Raw genomic sequence first — 21,724 nt, 5'->3', positions numbered from 1 at the left:
TATTCGGATTGGACCCAACAAGCCTTGGCAACAGCAACCCACGCAAGATGCAAAGATTGGATTCGTAGCAGACCAGCACGGTGTGAGGGACTCACCCTTTGGAGGGGAGTTAGGGCACGTCTGGAGCAACCAAGGAAGCTGAAGAAACAAAAGAGTTACCTTCGTGGGGACCCACCAGTCGACGGACCAGAGATCGCGAAAGGGCCTCGAGCAGAAATGCTAGAAGTGGGCCCACGGAAAACTCGTGGAGTGTAGGCCCACAATCTTCGGTGCAGATGGTGCTCAGGGCTTGGACTACGAGTAGCCCAATGCACCACTTCAGGGTAGCTCGGGGTGTAGATGCACTAGCAAATGTGCACGGTGTCCAGGAGTTCCGGTCCCACGTCTCTCGTGATGGCTACAGGTCTCAGCTTTGCTGGGATCTTGTGTCTGCCTCAGAGATGTCTAGAAGTCAGTGTCCTGTGTCGCAGATTCATCGGGATCCGGTGGGAGCCTCGAAAATGCAGACGCGTAAGCTACTTCTTTGGTGCCTGATTGAACAGGGGAGTCACTCCTTGACCCCAAGGGAGATCCTTCTGTCTTCTAGTCGAAATAGGATGACGAAGTTCCAGGAAATATGTTGCAGAGTTTCGTCCAGGATAATCTAAAGCACTAGGGACTGGGTTCCTATACGTATACTAAGTTTAGGGGTTGGACTAACTCTAAGGTCCCACCTATGGAAGGACCTGGGGAGAGGGTGGTTACACCCCTTCCCCTTTGTCCAGTTTCGCGCCAGATCTGTGGCTGAGTGCCCCAGCAACCGGTTTGAACTGGGGAACGCACAGGGACACCGTGTGTGCCCCATGCACTGTCTGAAAAGCATTCACTGAATTCACCCACCCTGCCCCAATACACTAGAGCCTGTCTGTCTGGGGAGATGGTTACACCTCCCTGGACAGGAAACCTAATGTCCAGGCCTCCCCTGCCCGAGTTTCGTCAGGCTGCAGGAGGTCAGACTCGTGTCTGTGGCAGCAGCATCCATTTTGTGATGCTGGGGCTCTTCTAAACTATTACCGGTCAGGTAAGTGTGTACATGTCTTCTCCCTCTAGAAGGGTGGAATTCTACCCCCGCCGCCAGTACTGGCGGGGGTGGGGGGTGGTTAGGATTCCAAAGTGTTTGACACCAAACACGACATGTTTTGATGCACCATATACCGCGAGCTTATAATGCACTTAAATGTAAATGTAAATGTAAATGTAAATGTAGGTATACTTATATAGCGCAACCTGTCACCACAAAGGGCATCCTGGCGCTTGCCTAGGGAACCCGTCCTGGTATTCCCCTGTGAGAGGCCCCGGCAGGGTATCCACAAGGTGAAAGCCAGGCATCCCGCCGCGAGGGGCCGTTGTGGAGATTAAGCAAGCTATTGCCCAGAGTCGCAGGGCGTGAACCCGTGAGTCGAGAAGGCACCGGAGCGAGAATTATCAAGACCGTGGAATTTTTTTTTTTTTAGCCCAAGACCCGCCGGGGCGGGGAATTGAACCCTGGTCCAGGGCCGATGTCAGATTCCGGGTCTGCCGCCTCTAACCCCTGAGCCACACTTCTCCACTTAAGAGTATATGGTATGGCTGTATCACAGACCAGCTATAAGGAAGGGATTCTGAAAGCTGCAGAGGGGCTCAGCTCATGCTTGGGCACCCTCTCACACAAAACCAAGCACTCTGCCTTCAGGATTGTCAAGGCCTGCCATAGAAGACAGAGAATAAATATATATATATATATATATATATATATATATATATATATATATATATATATATATATATATATATATATATATATATTTAGTAGGGGTACACGTACCACCTTACCCAGGCTGCAGAAGGCTTCCAGGGGTGGCATAATACATGCTTCAGCACCTGGTAGGCCTCTGGGGTACCTATGCCCTTGGTACCTAAGGTACCATATACTAGGGACTCACAAGGGTAACCCAGTAACCAATCTGGAGTGTACCTAATGTACATGCAATCAGTTTAGAGAGGAAGCAACTAGGCTGGGGACCTGGTAAGCAGGGCCACAGCTAGACTACAGTTGATAAATCAGTGAAACACAGCAACAAGTGGGGGTAACCATAACCATAGGAAGCAGATCTTACTCTCCTACACCCTGCACTAGTTGATGAGAGTTGAATCATTGCCAGATTTTCTGAAGATTTAGGTGAGCTACATTTTGATACAGTTACTCTACATCAGGGGTATTCAAACTGTGGGGCGCGACCCCCAGGGGGGCCGTGGAGCGATGCAAAGGGGTCGCGCCTTCACAGTGTCACTTCTGCCCTGGCCTCCAGGGCTTCAGCCCCCTTCGTCCCCCATCCTGTGGCTCAGCCCAGGCTGCTGCAGTGCAGCTCGCGCTCCTGGGGCCTTGGCTGGGAGGTGTCTGGAGTCTTATCTCCGGCCGAGTTTTTCACAGGTCTTTAAAGACCATTAGCATATTTACATGCCTTTGTTAACTGATTACCAAGGCTTAGTTTTTTTATGGTTCCAGTACCCCCTGGGCCCCCACTCTGCCTATTCCTTACATTTGTATTTTTACACTTACTGCTGTAGTGTGAGAATGCATTTAATAAAAAGAAATATAAAGTTGGGTTGCCAAATGAAATATGCCTGCCATGTGTTATTTAGAGATCCTGCAGAGACCTGCTCTTGACACTAAATTGAGTTATAAATAAAAAAGTATGTATTGATTAGTTATGTGACTTTTCTGTCTTTATTCTCTTTAATTATAAGTCATGGATCATTGAGGTAGCCCTAGAACACAATTAAAAATGCTTTCTATTTATATATGCTGTTCTAAATATTCACAGATAAGTGCTAAAAATACAGCTTTAGGTGACTGCTTATTTCTGGGCCATCAAAATAATGAACTGGTAACCCTAATCATAAGAATAGAAGTTTGTTGCTGGATCAGCACATTATTTATTTCCTCCACCCTTCAATCCTGATTAATGCCATTATACCAATAGTTTAACTTGTATCTGAAACCCTACGCTTCAAGTTTCTGGGAATGCACCCTGCTTTCAGACTACTCACTTCTCATTCTCGCCTTCACTTTCACGTTCACCCTGCACTCCCAGCGATCGCAAGGCACTCAAACTGATCACCATGCACTCATAGCGATCACCTTGCACTCATAGCAATCACAATGCACTCACACTGATCACCATGCGCTCACACTGATCACCATGCACTCACAGCAATCACAATGCACTCACACTGATCACCATGCACTCACACCAATCACCATGCACTCACACCAATCACCATGCACTCACACCAATCACCATGCACTCACACCAATCACCATGCACTCACACCAATCACCATGCACTCACACCAATCACCATGCACTCACACCATTCACCATGCACTCACACCATTCACCATGCACTTACACCATTCACCATGCACTCACACCAATCACTGCACTCAGTGATCACAATGCACTCACTCTGATCACAGTGCACACACACTGATCGCCATGCACTCACAACATTCACCCACTAACCCTGCACTCACAGTGATCACAATGCACTCACACTGATCACAATGCACTCACATCATTCACTCGCTCACCCTGCACTCACACCAATCACCATGCACTCACACTATTCACCCGCTCACCCTGCACTCAGTGATCACAATGCACTCACACTGATCACAATGACCTCACATCATTCACCTGCTCACCCTGCACTCACACCAATCACCATGCACTCACACTATTCACCCGCTCACCCTGCACTCACAGTGATCATAATGCACTCACACTGATCACAATGCACTCACACTGATCACAATGCACTCACACTGATCACCATGCACTAACACCAATCACCATGCACGCACACCAATCACCATGCACGCACACCAATCACCATGCACGCACACCAATCACCATGCACGCACACCAATCACCATGCACTCACACCATTCACCATGCACTCACACCATTCACCATGCACTCACACCATTCACCATGCACTCACACCATTCACCATGCACTCACACCATTCACCATGCACTCACACCATTCACCATGCACTCACACCAATCACTGCACTCAGTGATCACAATGCACTCACACTGATCACAGTGCACTCACACTGATCGCCATGCACTCACAACATTCACCCACTCACAATGCACTCACAGTGATCACAATGCACTCACACTGATCACAATGCACTCACATCATTCACCCGCTCACCCTGCACTCACAGTGATCATAATGCTCTCACACTGATCACAATGCACTCACACTGATCATTATGCACTCACAACATCCACCCACTCACCCTGCACTCACAGTGATCATAACGTACTCACAGTGATCACAATGCACTCTCGCTGATCATCATGCACTCACAACATTCACCCGCTCACCCTGCTCTCACAGTGATCATAATGCACTCACACTGATCACAATGCACTCACACTGATCACAATGCATTCACACTGATCACCATGCACTCACAACATTCACCCAGTCACCCTGGCCTGCACTCACACTGATCACAATGCACTCACACTGATCACAATGCACTCACAGTGATCACAATGCACTCACACTGATCACCATACACTCACAACAGGAGGGGGTCCTTACACTTGAAAATGTTGACAGGGGGGTCTCGGCATCCAAAAGTTTGAGGACCTCTGCTCTACATAGAACACATTTATGTAGTCGGTGACTGTCCTGAACAAATCTTTACCAGAAAAACTGGGAACTGACCCTATTCAGGAAAAATGGTGAAGTGAGTCAGTAGGCATGTGTGTTTCCAGTGTAGCCTAAGTACTATTTAATACTGAGCAAAAATATGCTGGGGGCCAGACCTCCTAGGGCTGGAATAAGTAGGATAGTAGCTTATGAGCGTGAAAAGGATTAAGTTAGTAACTTGTGCTTCTTGTATGAACTATGTAGTATATTTATGTTTATTTCAGTGCTTTATTAAGACAGTAGTGCACCAAGCGGATGTTTGAAAGCATGTATTGAGCTAGGAATGAATGGAGTGAATATATTGACATCATTCATGTCTAAATCCTTGACTGGAGAGATGGGTTTAAGGTTATTTCAATGAATTTTCTGTGTTCTGCTTTGAAGCAAAGGAAGAGAATTCAAGTAGAATGAGCTTTTAATATACACAGACATTTCCTCAATATGTATCTTGATAGGATCAGTCCGAGAAGCACGGGGAAGTTGACGTTAAATGTACGGCAGGGAAAATGGAATAAATAGTTTGGGAAAATGCATAAGGCATTCTTTGTTATATGTCTCCCATCAATTAAAACTTTCATTGAATTGTGCAGGAGAAATACAACAGAAAAAAGGGGACTTTTCTACCAGTCTGTGGGTCCCAAATAGTTTCTTAAGAGTGTAACCTTGTGGCTATTCCTCTGATAAACATATACTTGCCCTTTCCATGATCTCCTATTTCTAAAAGTATTTGTAACTCTACCAACTGCAAATAATTAATTAGGTCCGTATTTTCGTTTATTTATTGGTTTTCAGATTGATGGAATTAAAAGGTTAATGGGCCTGACCAACAACATGTCCATACGTCTTATGCATCACATCCTCTTTAAACTAAAGAGTAGAACTGCTTATTTAACTTTTTAGTTTGAGGTTTGATGAAGATTTGTTTTTGCACCTGATTATACATTTAGGTGTGAATAGTTTTGGATTAGTTACCTTTCTATTGATTGGGTCAGACTAGTGCCAGTAAAAAACTGAAAATACTTTTGAAAAAGTAAGATAAAATGGTCAGTGATAGCTGTGTTCAAAGTTGTGGTCATCCATCTCTTTTGCTGTCATCTTTCCAGGACACAATATATCTCTTGGAAGGAATCTGTGCGAATCGAGATAGGTATGTAAATACAATATTTTGCGTTTTAGCTCTTCTTGGACTCTAAAATAATTGATGTTCTTGTTATGGTATTTTATTCTGACTAAGTTTTCCGCCTTTGATTACCATCCTCAATTACTTGTAGTTCACCTGAACCGATCGTTTCCACGCTTGTGATGAGGTGTTTGACAGAAGCGCTACCAGAAAACAGGTACTTAATTGAAGAGAATTGTTAGAATTTAAAATCAGAAAAGAATATCTGCGAAAATAACCACCTGGTGCACTTGCACCCTTTCCCCTATTTTCCTCAAGGTTGAGTCGTTTGCTGCACAAGCACAAATTTGATGAAGCCGAAAATTTTGCAATTCAGTTTGGCCTGGATGTTGAAGTGAGTAATGGTCCTTGTCCATGTTCACAGAATTAATGTTATTTATTATCTGTGATGGGTTGGTCTCTCGTTACTTGTTTAATTTGGACACAAACACACACTCTTTCTCAATCTTTCTCCACCTTCTCCAATATATTTCATTGCTGAATACTCTTTTCTTTTGGAGTTTGCCAGGATCAAAATTGGTTTTGCAAAGAATTGTATATTTACTTTGTTTTAAAATATATTTTCATCCTCGGACCTTTAGCACTTATACATTGTGTTCACTTGATGCTGCAAGCTGGTGATACAAATACATATCTCAGCCACCCACCCCACAGCGATAACTGGAGGAGATTGTTGACTAAAGGATTATATGGGAGTGGATAGGCATTGCAGGTTTACTTTAATATCCAGATAGTTCATGAAGAGCATGATTTCTGTTCAAAGGTACATCTAGCTAAATGTATCAAGCTGACACTCTGGCAAAATAGCCAATAAGAGACTGTGCCTTTAAACATCCTCGGCGACTCTGCTGCCCAGTGGCCCCTGAGCGTTTGCCCATCTAATTGACTCGCTTTGGCTTCGTTGGTCCCCCAATCCCTTTCCCTCCTTGCTCCTGTGGCTGCCCCCCTCTGCTCTGCTCCTCTATGGCCGCCATTTCACTGCTGCTCTCAGCTGCTTCCTTCTCCTGACCCTGGCCCACCATCTTGTCCGTTCTCTCTGCCTTTACCCTTCTCCCTCGTTTCCCCCTTGACGATCCTAAAATGTTTCTGATTTGCCTATTTTCCATACCCCACTATCCCTCCCACCCTCCCTACTCCCACGCAATTCTACTATTTGTATATATATGTATATAGAGATAACTCTAATCACTAGTATAATGCAGTAGACCTTTGTAGTCTCTACCATTCCTATGTGACTCTTACAGTATATCCATTTGTATCTCTTTCTTTAGTAAATGTAAATGTAATGTAAATGTATAGGCATTTATATAGCGCACTACTTACCCGGAGGGTCCCAAGGCGCTTCGACCGCTGCGAAACCCTTCCTGGCTTCCCTGAGAGATGGTCCCTTAATGGGTATCTCCAGGGTGAGACCAGGCATCCCCGGCGGTCTGGTGGGGCCGTTAGTGAAGATGAGGCAAGCTAATGCCCAGAGTTGCCGAGTGTGATCGCTGATCAGAGAGGGCACCGAGGCGAGAGAATTATCGAGTCCGCTGACCCTGGTCCAGAAACCTGCCGCGCCGGGAATCGAACCCTGGTCCCGGGCCGTCCTCTGCTCTCGGGTCTGCCGCCTCTAACCAGTGAGCCACACGTGACTTTACTATCTGTGCATTTGCAATTTTTCTTTCTGTTTGTATCTTTTATGTAACGCATGCAATCCCAAGTCCTAATGTTTTGCAACTGGTTCTTATGTAAAGCGCTCTGACACCTTCGGGTAAAGATCGCGCTATATAAAATCGCATTAAAAAATAAATATGTCCACTTCCCCTTCTTACATTCTTTCACCACACTGGTTATAATGTCAGTGCCTATTTAGTTTGTTGGGTGATTGTCAACACAATAGTCATTGGCTTGGTACTCACTGCTGCTGGCTACAATTTGGTGATAGGCTTTGTAAGAGTTAAACTCCTCCTTCATACATTTAGTCACCTTAAATGGCGCTTCTCCTTACAGTGCACCACATGACACTAACTCACTTACTCAAACCAACAATTTGTATCCAGTTTTCTACTTTGAGGTATTACATTCTATTTAAAGACATGCATGTACAGGATGAATATCAGTTCAGTAGACTTCTCACATGATTATTTTTTTTGTCTATACCATGTAAAATGGATTTACAGATGCGTTTTCACTTGTTTGTGAATTGTGGGTAGAAGTAAGCATCCGTGGGAACTACTGTTAGACTGTTCTACTATGCAGAACTTTCTGCTCTTTAAGTTGGAGTCTTAGCGATAAGTTGGATAAGAATACTGCGGCGCAAATTGTTTTTTTTTTTTCTGGGCATCTTAGTTAGAAGGGGAGGAATATCTAGAAACTGGCCTTTTAACAGCAGAATATTTCTAATTAATTAATTCATATATATCTTTGCCGATACAGCAGTATAATTCTCTTTTTTCACATTTTTATCACAGCTCGTTTATAAAGTTAAGTTAAATGTTGTGTTGGAGAGCCTGGCGTCTGCTTCTGTAGGCAGTTATGGTCAAGCCGTCTGGCAAGAGCTCGTCAATGAAGCGAAAGGAAATTTGTTGAAAATAAAGGTAATAATATACGTGATTTGTGAGGAGTACATAGCACCTATAGTTAATTAAATTGTATATTTAATTTATTCTGCATATTCTGTATCTGTTTGATGGGAAATACATTTTTCATGTATAAAACGTATTGTAATACATAAAAATAAGATGAATAGATGTAAGTGTCTATTATTGACTTTTACTGAGGTTGCAGGAAAATGAAAAATTGGAAGTGGCAAATCTCATTGATTCTTGTCAAATTGTTTCTTTTTCCCAATTAGGATGACCATTTTGTTGTGGAATACTGTATCAATGCTCCCTGGCCAACGTATGAAACTACTCAGGAAATGCTAAGTTATGCAAAAGCCAGAGTACGTACTTATTTTTCCACTACATTTTGAGAGACACTCATAACTTTCCGCCTCAAGTACTGCTTTTTGTGTTCATTTTGTGGAGTGTTCTGAGCTAGAACTGGCAGTCATGTGCATGTGTATTGCAGTTATGTTAGCCGTAAATCGAAAATCTGCGCTCCTATAGCTTTTACAGAATGAATTTCCCAAGAAATTAGCACAATCCATTGCATAATTGTTAGTCTGTTCTTTCTTACTATGGTAGCACATTCCATTCTACTTTATCCAGCCTATTGTTCGTATTACATCCAGCCCCCTTTTTAAATATTATTTTATTAATTAAATCTCACTTCAGCTTCCAATTTGAGGATATGTATATCGCTTTACAGTTCACCATTGGCTCAACACCTACCTTCATAATTGTTTGTTATCCTTTAATTTATTCCCCTGCACACACTTTGCAGTTAGAAATTTGATGAGGCCAGAGCCAGATGAGAGGATTATTGTTCTGAAAGCGAAAGGTACTAGGTTCTCCCACCGTCCACAGTGTCTCTCCGCTGCAAAATATCAGTACATTCCCAGAGCTTCTCTTCACACCCCCACTCTTGAAATCTAATTAACCCCAGCAGACACTAGTCTTGTCCCTGGCCAGCTCTAGTAACTCCTTAAGGTTCTACACAGTCAGTGCAGAGTCCCTTCTCTGCAGCAAGAGCAGTGCATAACAATAGTTTAATATGCTATATTGAACAGTTGCTGTTTTAGGTGTGGTTTGATGGATGTGGATGTTCAACACAGATAGGGCAATACAAACCTTTATTCTATGTGCTTATTTACAGTGTCAATTTGAAGTCTACTTTAAACACACTATCAGCTGTCCCATTGGGCCCCCAGAATATCATTGGCATTCTTTCTGAAACGACAGGTCCCCTTTTAAAACAAGATTGTTTTGGATCTTCTGGACCCTAATAACTTGATCCCCTTTGGCTCTGTGACACCCATAACCTCTAACATGTCTTCTACCCTCAAATATCTGGCCCTGCACTACCATCTAGTGTGCAGTACACCTGCTAGAAGTAATGTTGACCCTTAGAATGTCTTAGTATTATGGTTTGCCAGGGCACTGTAACCACCACCATTTTAAACACAGATACACAAAATAAACAAGTATACTACACATTCCCTTAAATATGCAGACTGGCTGATGTTATCACATTTGGGGCACCTACTTTTCATGATAGATCTAGCATCCTGAATTTGTATGTAAAAAAATGGGAATGTGGTCTCCGTGCCCATGAGGGAGAGATCCATGTCCTATTTTCAGGCTGTCCACATAAGATACATTTACATACCATAATAATCATTTACATAGTGAAAATCTGGTTAAGACTTAGCCCTTATGGACCATTGCTGGACTCCCCTAGCCTAGTGGGTAACGAGGATCAGGACCTGTGTCTCAATCCCAACATTTCCTATTTGACAAAATTATGTGCTTTTTGGAATGCTTCACTTTATTCTCAGCACAGTTCCCTTGTTTCCCAAACTTTTTTTTCCAAAGTGCCTAGAAGCAGCCTCATCACCATTAGTAAGTGCATCATTTTTTCAGCAAGGAAACTCTAGAAATTATTCATTTTGGAGTTTTACTCTACAGATCTCCTTGTTCACGTACAATGATAAAATAAATAGTAATTACCAAACAAAATACTAAAAGTTACTGTTTTGTACGGTTGCAAAAGGTAAGGTTTACTTTTTACTTTTCATGACACAGATTGAGTGGTTTTGTGTTCACTTTTTTTTCTCTCCGTAAATCTTCACTGCAGATTCAGAAAAAAGAGGACCGGTCTGTAACTACGTCACCTGAAGAAATTCCTGTCTGCATAACTGAGGTAAATGTGTAAAATTGGTCCCAACTTTGAATCTTGACTGTACTGCTGATTGTATTATTTTAAAGAATGGAATCTTTAACCATCAGCATGTAGAAAATGCAAACTAGGGATTAACTATTCCGAAAGTAACAGATTTCTTTTAAATTTACAGACATTAGTCTGGTCAACATAGATCTCTCAACAGCATACTCTGTAGTGTTGGTTCCTTGTTTGCTAGCTCGCCTGTTAATAATGCCACCTTTTTACAGCCAGCTCTCTGTCTTGAAAAGATGGACGCTTGATGCCTCCACTAAATATGCAATATATGAGGACTATGTCAGGCAAAGTAGGTGATGTCTGGTAGCGAAGGGGGTAAATATGATGCTATTGTATCGGATTTGGGACCAGCTGCCTACGAGGCGGCCTACCCACCCTCTGAATTATGATGCGAACGCCACCGTGGCGGTTGCATTACCTATATTTTGTATTGTGGCGGGTTGCTGTCAGCAGCCCCCGCCACAATACAAAAAATAAGGTGTAGACCTATCCAAATACATTTATGCCTGCCGTTTTGCGGTGGGTTGACCGCTGCAGAACGACCGGGGGAAAGGGATATCATAATCCCTACGGCGGTGCCTGTAGGCACTACCATAATGCAGGGATTAGCAGTTGGTACGACGGGCGGTCGGATTTGATTCACCCGTGTCTGGACCGTGGCGGTCGGTCTTTCTGACTGCCCCCGCCATCATAATATGGCAGATGGAAAACTGCATTGCGGGGCACCGACAGAATGTCGGTCCCGGTCCCTCCGCCATTGTAATGAAGCCCTAAGTTATTCACTGCAAAACCAGTAGACTGGAGTTCTAATCTTGGCTTTTTCCTATCCAAACAAACTTGGACTGTCAAGCAATATTTGTTTTTTATTTTTTTAATGTGTTCCTGTCTCGCATGTGACGACAGTAAGATTTCCAAGTGCAATCCTGCTTCCCAACATATACTCCAGCCCAGTATCCAACTGAGTAAGTATTGTGGAAGCAGGGATTTGCACATGTTGTTTTTTCCTTTATTTTATCTCCACATTGAAATTATTTATTTTGTTTAAAAAAAAAAGTAGTAGGTTTGTCCAGCTTCCACAGTTCCTCTCAAATGTGCAACATCAGTACATTTCCCAGAGCCCCGCTCTTCACACCACTTCCCTCTTGAAATCTAATGAACCCCAGCAGTACTAGTAACTCCCAAGGCTGCTTCTAAGTCAGACCAGACAGTCCAGAAATGTTGCAATAGTACTCCTGCCCTGATAGGTGGAGCTGTCTCCATCCACTGTCTGTTGCTGCACAGAAGTGGAGTCCTATAGAGCCATCAAAAGAACTTTGCAAAGGAGCCTTTCAGTCTCACACCAATAGATGTCTTTCAGCCCCATGCCTCTGCTTCTATACACATGGGCCACATCTAGGTGAGAAGCTTGAAACCTTTAATCGAAATGTGTTAAGTATGAGCTAATTGGGAAAACATTTTTGTTTGATTTTGTCCTAAGCTGCAGTGCATTTATTTATTAAAAGCATACAAAATGTACTTATTTTTTATAGAGAACTTAATATCACAGTTGTGTTGTCTTTTGCTGTTTTGAAGCACTGTACATGACAGTGTTACTGTTAATTTACTGATACTCCATTCAAGCACCAGTGAATTATGGTAAGCTGATTTGACCTTGCACAGATTTGAATTTGTGTTGTAATATTCACAGCATTGGCAAGTGTTTAATTCACAGGGAAATTGTGCTACATCTAAAAAGGTAAAACAGAGAAATAAAGATTTTAAAAACTGCATTTCTTCTACTTTGCAGTTTTATTATGGCAATAAATTGGACTATGGCCATATGTTGTCTTGCCTTTGTCATTGCGTCAAATGGGTGTATAATTGCATTCTATCTTTTATCCCATGGAATTTGGGCGTCAAGTCATTGTCATCTAAAGTTTTGAAAATGTTTGAATTTGAAACTTACTCCTTTTAATTTAAATGTTTTTCAAATTCAAGTTTCAAACAAGTGCACTTCAGGGTAAATGCCTAAAAACGTGTGAATAAAACCGTCAATTAACCATCTTCCATTTCGGTATTTTGCCAGCTTCAAAGCTATATATCCTTCAGGTGCTGGTTTTACCCTACTTTTACAAAAAAAGGGGGAGTGTGGCCCATTCGGACATGAGTGGGGTAAGGGCCCATATAGTTTATGAAAACAAGGAACCCACACTCAAAATCTTTTCACACCGTTTTAACTCAGGATGAAGAAGGATAAACAAACCTGAATATGTTTATCTCGGCAATTACTTGCGCCGTTTTATTCAAGAATTTTTGAAGTGAAAAAACGATTTATATCAAGAGAAGTCTCAATGTCTTGAACTTACTTGCCAAACACGTAAACTTGTACAAATTCAAAAAAATACGTGAATGAACAAACATAAGAAAGAGTACATATAGGTTAAAGACTCAAATCCAACATAGCATAATTGCGCAATAATTAAACAAAAACAAACATTTAAATTATGCAGAGCATAAAACAAATATGCATTACAAAAATAAGTGCAAAGGGAATACTCATTACATCATCATACGGTGTTCAAAAAAATAGTTGACCAAAATGAAGCCTTTTAGTGTGCTTCCATATAACAAAACAACCTCTCGGTAGCAATGTTAACAGGCGTAATGTTCCTAACAGTCTTAATTATTTCTAAACTGGCTAGGATTTAATCCTGCACGCCTACGCGTTTCGAGTTTGGGAGGGATCTTCTCAAACTCTCTTCAGGGCCAAATATATTCCATTCCCCTTTTGATGACCTATTGATAAAAACACAAAAATTGAAGGTACTTATTACTGAAAGCTCCCCTCAACCTGCTCAAGCTGCCTCTTTTGTACAACAGTAAAAATAGACGTACCTCTAGGGATTTGAGGTAATTCAATTCGTCCAGAAAAATCTTGCAATTCAATACGGTCTGTGCAGTACTCTAAAAAGATTTACACAACAATTTTTATGAAACCTTGGAAGTCAAACAGACCTTTAAGTAATGAATTCAATGTGACAACGGCATGTAGTTCCTACCTGCTTAACAGGTACAAGAGAAACCAATTTGGGCTGTAGTTCTCATATATGTAGATGTCCGTTTTCAGCCTTGCGCGCTGTAAATGAATTGGGCGCATTATCTATATTAAAAATGGTTCATATTGAAGCTGTCCAGAAGTTCATATGTGTTAAAAAACTTGACTTACTGGTAGCGCTTTTGCCGTTTTGAAGTTCAAGCGTCTCTTAGTTCGCGGTGAACTCAGTAATTAATCCGGGTCCCTTCTTGATAGTTTTCTCTATTTCCGCGGTTCTGTGTAAACAAACGCGGGTGATTGTTTAGAGTGCACATTCTGTGGGCGGTTGGACGCGTGCTGGCTCTTCTATGAAAACAGAGCCGCGGTAAGGTTTAAGAGGATTGTGCTCGGCTGGCATTACCGAAAATGAGATATTTAATAAAAAGAAAAACGCGCGGGACAGCGTGGCAGCAAGCGCTGCTGTTTCCCGTTTATCATACCTGTCAGCGCCGCAACCAGCGTTTCTGCCACATTCCTTCACACAGTGAATGCGCGTCGGTGCTCTCAGAAGCATGAAAGGACCCTCCTCATCGGGCTAAGCCAATCAGAGTGGGATTAATTTTGTGGCGCCGCAATGGGGCATTATGGGACATGTAGTGAACCAAGCTCATTGTGAAATTCATGTCCTTCACGGGCTATGAGTCAAAAACCGCTATGGTGCGGGAATTACAGCCTAGACAGCTCACTCATTGAATTGAGGCCGGTGTTGATTGTATCAAACCGCATTATAAGATATGCCTCTTTACGCAACAACGCTTGCTCTACGTTAGGCGATTTGTGTTGTGGATCCATTCCAGCCAGAACGGTCCATTTGAAATCAGTTTCTTTGTGGTTTGCGTTTGCAAAATGTTCAACCATTGGTGCATTTGGAACCTTTTTCTTAAGCCGTGAACGATGTTGGGTTATCCGGACATTCACCTGTTGGCATGTTTTGCCTACATACAATTTATTGCAAGTACACAGGATCCCGTAAATTACATTTTTACTCTTACAGTTTGTGTGTAAACTGTGTCTCCATCTCGTGCCATTGTGGCAAAATTCATCAACTTCTACAACACTGGCGCAGGCCACACAAGTACCACATTTATGGTGGCCTGTGATGGGTTTGAGGTTCCATTTGGAAATTAGATCACTTTTGGGTTTTTGAATGAAACTATCGGCTCTTATGATTTGTTGGCCAACGCTCAAATTTTTCTTCATGGCAAAAATAGGTTTTTGTAGAGGGAAACCCATCCCCTCCAACAAATGCCAATTGCGCAGAATAATCTGGCGAAACTTGTTCGTGTGTATTCCATATGTAGTAACACAAACGAGTTTGTCCAAGTCTTTCTTGGTTTTGATTTTTAGGAGTTCTTCTCTCGGGGTAAAGCGTGCTCGTTTTTTTGAGTGTTTCAAAAGCTTTTTGGGGTAACCTCTTTTACTTAGCTCATCACAAAAGATGTCAGCATGTGTGTTGAATCCATCAAGGTCAGAGCAATTGCGCCTGATCCTGAGTAGCTGCCCATACGGGAGGTTATCCTTCAAACATTGGGGGTGGGCACTCTTGTAGTGTAGAATGGTGTTTTTGTCTGTGTCCTTCTTGAATAGTGAGGTGGTAAACTTACCCCCTGCTGTACCCACAGCAACATCAAGAAACGTCATTCTCTGATTGCTACTGTCAATAGAGAATTTGATGTCAGGGTGTCGTAAATTAAGCCATTCATAAAAAGCCATTAGTTCAGTATGGCTCCCCTGCCACAGGAGCCAGACATCATCAATGTAACGTAGCCATTGCTTGATGTTTGCCCCATAGGGGTTATCCTTATAAATGAATTTCTCCTCGTACTGTGACATATACAGCACCGCCATCTCTGGAGCATAGGGACAACCCATGGCTGTCCCCTTGATTTGGACAAAATACTCGTTTTCAAATTTGAAATAATTGTTTTTGAGTGTGATTTGAGCCAAGGCCAAAATGAAGGCAGTTGGGACTCTGTGCGGCCTTACGCGTTGCTCTAGATAAATTTCCATGACCTCAAGAGCCTCATCTTGGGGAATTTGAGTGTACAGTGAGGTAACGTCTAGCGTTACCATCAACTGCGTTTCAGAGTCAAACGACATTTCTTGGAGTCTGTTAATGAAGTCAATGGTGTCTCGTAGGTACGATTTGACTCCCTCCAAGAGTGGTTTCAAGAAAAAATCAATATATTTTGAGGCCGGCTCTAATGCTGAATCACAGCCAGAGACAATCGGCCTTCCCGGGGGTGTTGTACTGTTTTTGTGTATCTTCGGTAGGAAGTAGAGAACGGGTGTTCTCGGTGATTTTTTATTTAGAAATTCATATTCTTTAGGACCCAAAAAGCCATTCTCCAATGCCTCTTTGGTGATACAGGACATTTTATTTTGAATTTCTCTCAAAGGGTCATCTTTGACCGCTCGGTACCATTCAGGATTGTTGACATGTGACCGACCTTCCGCAAGATACATTGTGCGTGGCCATACCACGACCGCACCACCCTTGTCGGCCTGCTTGATGATAATAGAAGGGTCTGATTTCAAATCTCTTATAGCTTTGAGCTGACCCTTACTGATATTGTGGCTAATGAATGATTTTTCTTTTTCTAATTTTGTCAGTGATGACAAGACCGCTTGCTCGAACGCGTACACTTGTTTGGGAATATTAGTAGTGGGCATAAATTTGGACTTTACTCGGAGACCAGTGGTTTCACTGCTTGTTGCAGCTTCACTGCCGGCAAAGAAAGTTTTTAATCTGATTTTTCTACAGAAGTCCAATGCCTCAAGCTTGAGTTTAGTGAAATCAGTACGTTGCTTGGGGACAAATTTGAGACCAAGATTTAAGATCATATTCTCGTCATCAGTGAGGGTTTTATTGGAAAGGTTCACTATTGTGGATACTTCTAGTTGTTGTAGTATCTGTTTCTTGTCCGCATTTCCCATGGTGGTTGTTTGAAGCGGACGTTTTGTTGTCCGCCCTTTCCTAAAAAAGGTTGGTTGGTGCCCTTTTTATTTTGCTGACCCTGGTTGGAATCAGGAGAAGATCCAGAGGATGAAGTAGATGAGAAAGTGGTAAATCTCGTTCTTGATCTACCCTGGTACGAGTTTAGCGCTCTCTTTGAGTCAACGCTAGTATAGTAACCCTCCTTCAGGAAGGGGTATACTTGCTCTATTTTAAATGACTTAGAGTCTTTCTCGAACTGGGCTGTTTTAGTGTTGATAGTTATATCTTTAAAAGTCTGGATTTCCTTCTCAATTTTGTCAAGTAGACTTTTAGCCTCTACCTCTGTTTTATTATCAGCAATTGCTTTTAGTAATTCTGCAATTTCCTTTTCTTCCTCACTGCAAAGACGTTGAGCGGTCTCAATTGTATGGACCATTAGGTCGCGGCTGCATTTAGTATTGATGTAACTAAAGCCTTTCTTATATTCCGGATCTTCCACAAAGATCACTGGTATATTTTTAACCTGCAGGCCCCAAGGTATTGTGCCCGCCCGCAAATGTTGTAGAAGGAAATGTCCATGCAGTTCTGTCCTTATATGTTTTTTTTGGAGACGAGTTAACCTGTCTGCCTCATTTTGATGTTTAGCAGTGGTACTTAGAGAAATGCCTGAGAAGGGATTAGAAGCAATCAAGTTTTGTATGTGGTTTTCAGTAAAAGACAGTGTTTCCTTCTCTGACATGCTTTAACAAGGAAAGGAGTTCCTTGTGTAGTTTTAATCAATTTCGTGATGTCAAAGGAGACCTTAATTGTCTCAGTCCTAACTCACTCGGGTAAACACCCGCTCTAAACTTTTACAAAAAAAGGGGGAGTGTGGCCCATTCGGACATGAGTGGGGTAAGGGCCCATATAGTTTATGAAAACAAGGAACCCACACTCAAAATCTTTTCACACCGTTTTAACTCAGGATGAAGAAGGATAAACAAACCTGAATATGTTTATCTCGGCAATTACTTGCGCCGTTTTATTCAAGAATTTTTGAAGTGAAAAAACGATTTATATCAAGAGAAGTCTCAATGTCTTGAACTTACTTGCCAAACACGTAAACTTGTACAAATTCAAAAAAATACGTGAATGAACAAACATAAGAAAGAGTACATATAGGTTAAAGACTCAAATCCAACATAGCATAATTGCGCAATAATTAAACAAAAACAAACATTTAAATTATGCAGAGCATAAAACAAATATGCATTACAAAAATAAGTGCAAAGGGAATACTCATTACATCATCATACGGTGTTCAAAAAAATAGTTGACCAAAATGAAGCCTTTTAGTGTGCTTCCATATAACAAAACAACCTCTCGGTAGCAATGTTAACAGGCGTAATGTTCCTAACAGTCTTAATTATTTCTAAACTGGCTAGGATTTAATCCTGCACGCCTACGCGTTTCGAGTTTGGGAGGGATCTTCTCAAACTCTCTTCAGGGCCAAATATATTCCATTCCCCTTTTGATGACCTATTGATAAAAACACAAAAATTGAAGGTACTTATTACTGAAAGCTCCCCTCAACCTGCTCAAGCTGCCTCTTTTGTACAACAGTAAAAATAGACGTACCTCTAGGGATTTGAGGTAATTCAATTCGTCCAGAAAAATCTTGCAATTCAATACGGTCTGTGCAGTACTCTAAAAAAAGATTTACACAACAATTTTTATGAAACCTTGGAAGTCAAACAGACCTTTAAGTAATGAATTCAATGTGACAACGGCATGTAGTTCCTACCTGCTTAACAGGTACAAGAGAAACCAATTTGGGCTGTAGTTCTCATATATGTAGATGTCCGTTTTCAGCCTTGCGCGCTGTAAATGAATTGGGCGCATTATCTATATTAAAAATGGTTCATATTGAAGCTGTCCAGAAGTTCATATGTGTTAAAAAACTTGACTTACTGGTAGCGCTTTTGCCGTTTTGAAGTTCAAGCGTCTCTTAGTTCGCGGTGAACTCAGTAATTAATCCGGGTCCCTTCTTGATAGTTTTCTCTATTTCCGCGGTTCTGTGTAAACAAACGCGGGTGATTGTTTAGAGTGCACATTCTGTGGGCGGTTGGACGCGTGCTGGCTCTTCTATGAAAACAGAGCCGCGGTAAGGTTTAAGAGGATTGTGCTCGGCTGGCATTACCGAAAATGAGATATTTAATAAAAAGAAAAACGCGCGGGACAGCGTGGCAGCAAGCGCTGCTGTTTCCCGTTTATCATACCTGTCAGCGCCGCAACCAGCGTTTTACCCTACTGGCATTTTAGACTCTCCTGCCTCCCTCATTCAGGGCACATAAACACGTTTTTTCTGTCCTCGTTTCAGTATGAAATGGTGTCCTATGGCCAGTAAATTGGATTAAGCAGAAAACTGAACAAATCTGTTTTATTAAATGAAGTGAATTTATGACTTTGCCATTCACCTTTGTCTCCCAGTGATGATCTATTTTTCAAATGATCCCAGATCATATAATAGTGGTTTCTGTTTACACTTCCAGCAATCGGCCTTCTGCTGGTTGTATGTTATTTTCGACGACCTGAATGTAGGCCCTGGTCTCTCTTGTGGGTGGAGCTATTCCGCAACTTTCAGACATTTGGGGAAATTCTGATTGATAGGTATTGACGGCAACCCAGCTGCTAACAGATGTAAAGAGATGGCACAGCAAAGGTTCACAGCTAAGTCACAGTATCATTTGTTTCCGGCCACCATGTTATTATGACAAATACATGAACAGGGCAGTTTGTTCAATTACTATTACTTTCACCTGCAGCTATCACTTTTCGCGAAAGGCCTAGTGAGCCATGGTCATACACTTTCAAACGGTTTTGATGTGGACATTGATGCATAGCATCCTGCCTTGAATCTTTCTCATTGTGGGCCAGTACCAGTGATTGTGGAATTCAACATAATCCTCCTTTAGGGCCTGGTGCTTGAAGGTGCTGCTTTCTTCTCTTTTCCTGGATCTGCTCCTCACCATAAAGAGGCTGAGAGTTTGGTTTCTTCAGCCAGTCCTAAAGAGAACAGCCTTTCTGAGTAGGTAGCAGGAACCCCCTGAGGAGTTAATCAAGCGCCAAGACCACAAGTAGACCTACATTTTCAACGAAAGCCAAGCCCAGGCAGCAAAGGAGATAACCAGAAAGAAAATGTCATTTTTCCTCACATGTTCGCTATCAAGGGAGATCATGGATTGAAAAACAAGTATTCTATAGTTTTCAAAGATTTGAGTGTGCTAATTTCCATAGTGAAACATACATCTGATGCTCTCAACATCACCTGGTGGCTGGGTTGAATCTGGTGATGTGTTTAGTTTGAAGAAGCTGAGTTTTCAAAAATAATTTTGTTCTTATTCTAGAGGGAAGACCAATGCAATTCAGGCAACATGTACTAATTTTCCAACTTATTATTTCATTAGCTTTAAAGCCTTTTTAATTCAATGCTTCTGCATGTGCGATTTGTACCCTGCCTCTTTATTACCCATCCTTCCTACAATGTCCTCCAATGCACAGCCTTATAGTTCCTAGCAAAGAAATTCACATCAAGACATAGAATGGACATTTCCATACCGTAACTAAATGACCAAGGACCTAGCTAGATCTAGGATTGCCTCTTGGGTTTAAGATACGTATTCTTTCTTTAACTGCTATGTGGCTTTTAAATATTATTACAAAGACTACCAGATACTGATGATCAATCTCTAGTCACTGTCTATGGACTGTGAACAACGTTACTGTACAAATTGTCAGAGTGTTGGAGGGGCGACTTTTTGGGAATAGTGTGTGCATTTCACTGCATATAGTACCTTGCTTTCAGCTGCCTAATTGTATTTTTAAAACCTGTCTGTAACCATAGATTTTTTAGGTTTTGTATAGTGCTTGCAATACCCAGCTGGGAACTAATCATTTTATATAGGTGCATGAAGTTGTTTCATTACATAATATTTGGCAGAAAAAAATAGCAACACAGACCTTAAGGTACCAAATGATGCAAATTAGCTAGAGGCCCCTGAAGGGAAAGAATCTTTGTCGTGTAAAGAACCCAAAGTTGATAGTATATTACTGGACATCAGGTAGGTAGGTAGACTAGGACCATAGTGGACGTTTTCCATCAGAAACAATGTTTTAGGTCGTTTGATTAAGCAGTACCAAGACACCACACTAAGATGGTGTTCTGGTGCTTGGAGCTATCATTGCATGTTCAGATCACCACAACTATCACTTTAGAGCAAGAAAAGTTTTAAAAAGTTTAGAGTATACAGGGAAATATGAATAAAATGTAAAAAGAAATAACTTTCTTTTGGAATAAAAACGATGTTTGTTATTCTGATAAATGGAGCAAAGTCTCTCGAATATCAACCTATTTGACAAAGTGGATGAATTTAACAGCAGTTTGTTGTTTTTTAATGTGTAGTCCCCTATACTCCTAGTTGCGTAAGCTTCCATTCTCCGCTCCTCCTTCTCACTATGATAATTATTTTTGAATTCTTTGAAGAGTGAGACAGTTTTGGGGAACATGTGTCCGGAACATATGCAGTTTATTTATTCTGCTTTATGATTGGCTATTAGCTTGTACTCTGTAGCTAGAAACTCAATATTTTTTCTTTCTGATTATACAGGTGTTAAGGGCTCAAACAAGGCTAACTACCTTTTATGGAGCATTTGGTCCAGACAAATTCAGGTTTGTATCTTACTCTCTTTGCATCACAATGCATATTTCAGTGAGGTTTGTAATGTAACTGGTGGATTTGCATCTTGGTTTTCCTTATTTGTGGTTACAAATGGAAATCTAGGTTTTTTGCTGCATCGTAGAGAATGTAAAAAGCAAAAAAAAAAAAGTTTGTTGGTGCTTTTTGTTTAAGTCTCCAAACCCATGGTGCACCAAACTGGTGTAGCCCTGTGGATGCATTTTTGTTCTTGAAGAAA

General features: G+C 41.7%; 1 protein-coding gene across 1 annotated transcript in view; it reads left to right on the top strand.

Annotated features, from left to right (window-relative positions):
- The window catches only part of KNTC1 (kinetochore associated 1), a 926,084-nt gene that overhangs the window by 170,553 nt on the left and 733,807 nt on the right, over positions 1-21,724 (top strand). The window contains exons 14-20 of the mRNA XM_086942947.1: positions 5,860-5,903; positions 6,028-6,093; positions 6,195-6,270; positions 8,390-8,515; positions 8,773-8,862; positions 10,659-10,724; positions 21,418-21,479. Coding sequence (XP_086799073.1) covers positions 5,860-5,903; positions 6,028-6,093; positions 6,195-6,270; positions 8,390-8,515; positions 8,773-8,862; positions 10,659-10,724; positions 21,418-21,479 — 530 coding nt within the window. The remainder of the gene's footprint in view (positions 1-5,859; positions 5,904-6,027; positions 6,094-6,194; positions 6,271-8,389; positions 8,516-8,772; positions 8,863-10,658; positions 10,725-21,417; positions 21,480-21,724) is intronic.

The sequence above is a fragment of the Lissotriton vulgaris genome, chromosome 11, assembly GCF_964263255.1.
Source record: "Lissotriton vulgaris chromosome 11, aLisVul1.2, whole genome shotgun sequence".
NCBI lineage: Eukaryota > Metazoa > Chordata > Amphibia > Caudata > Salamandridae > Lissotriton > Lissotriton vulgaris.
This window is presented reverse-complemented; position numbering and strand designations above follow the sequence as displayed.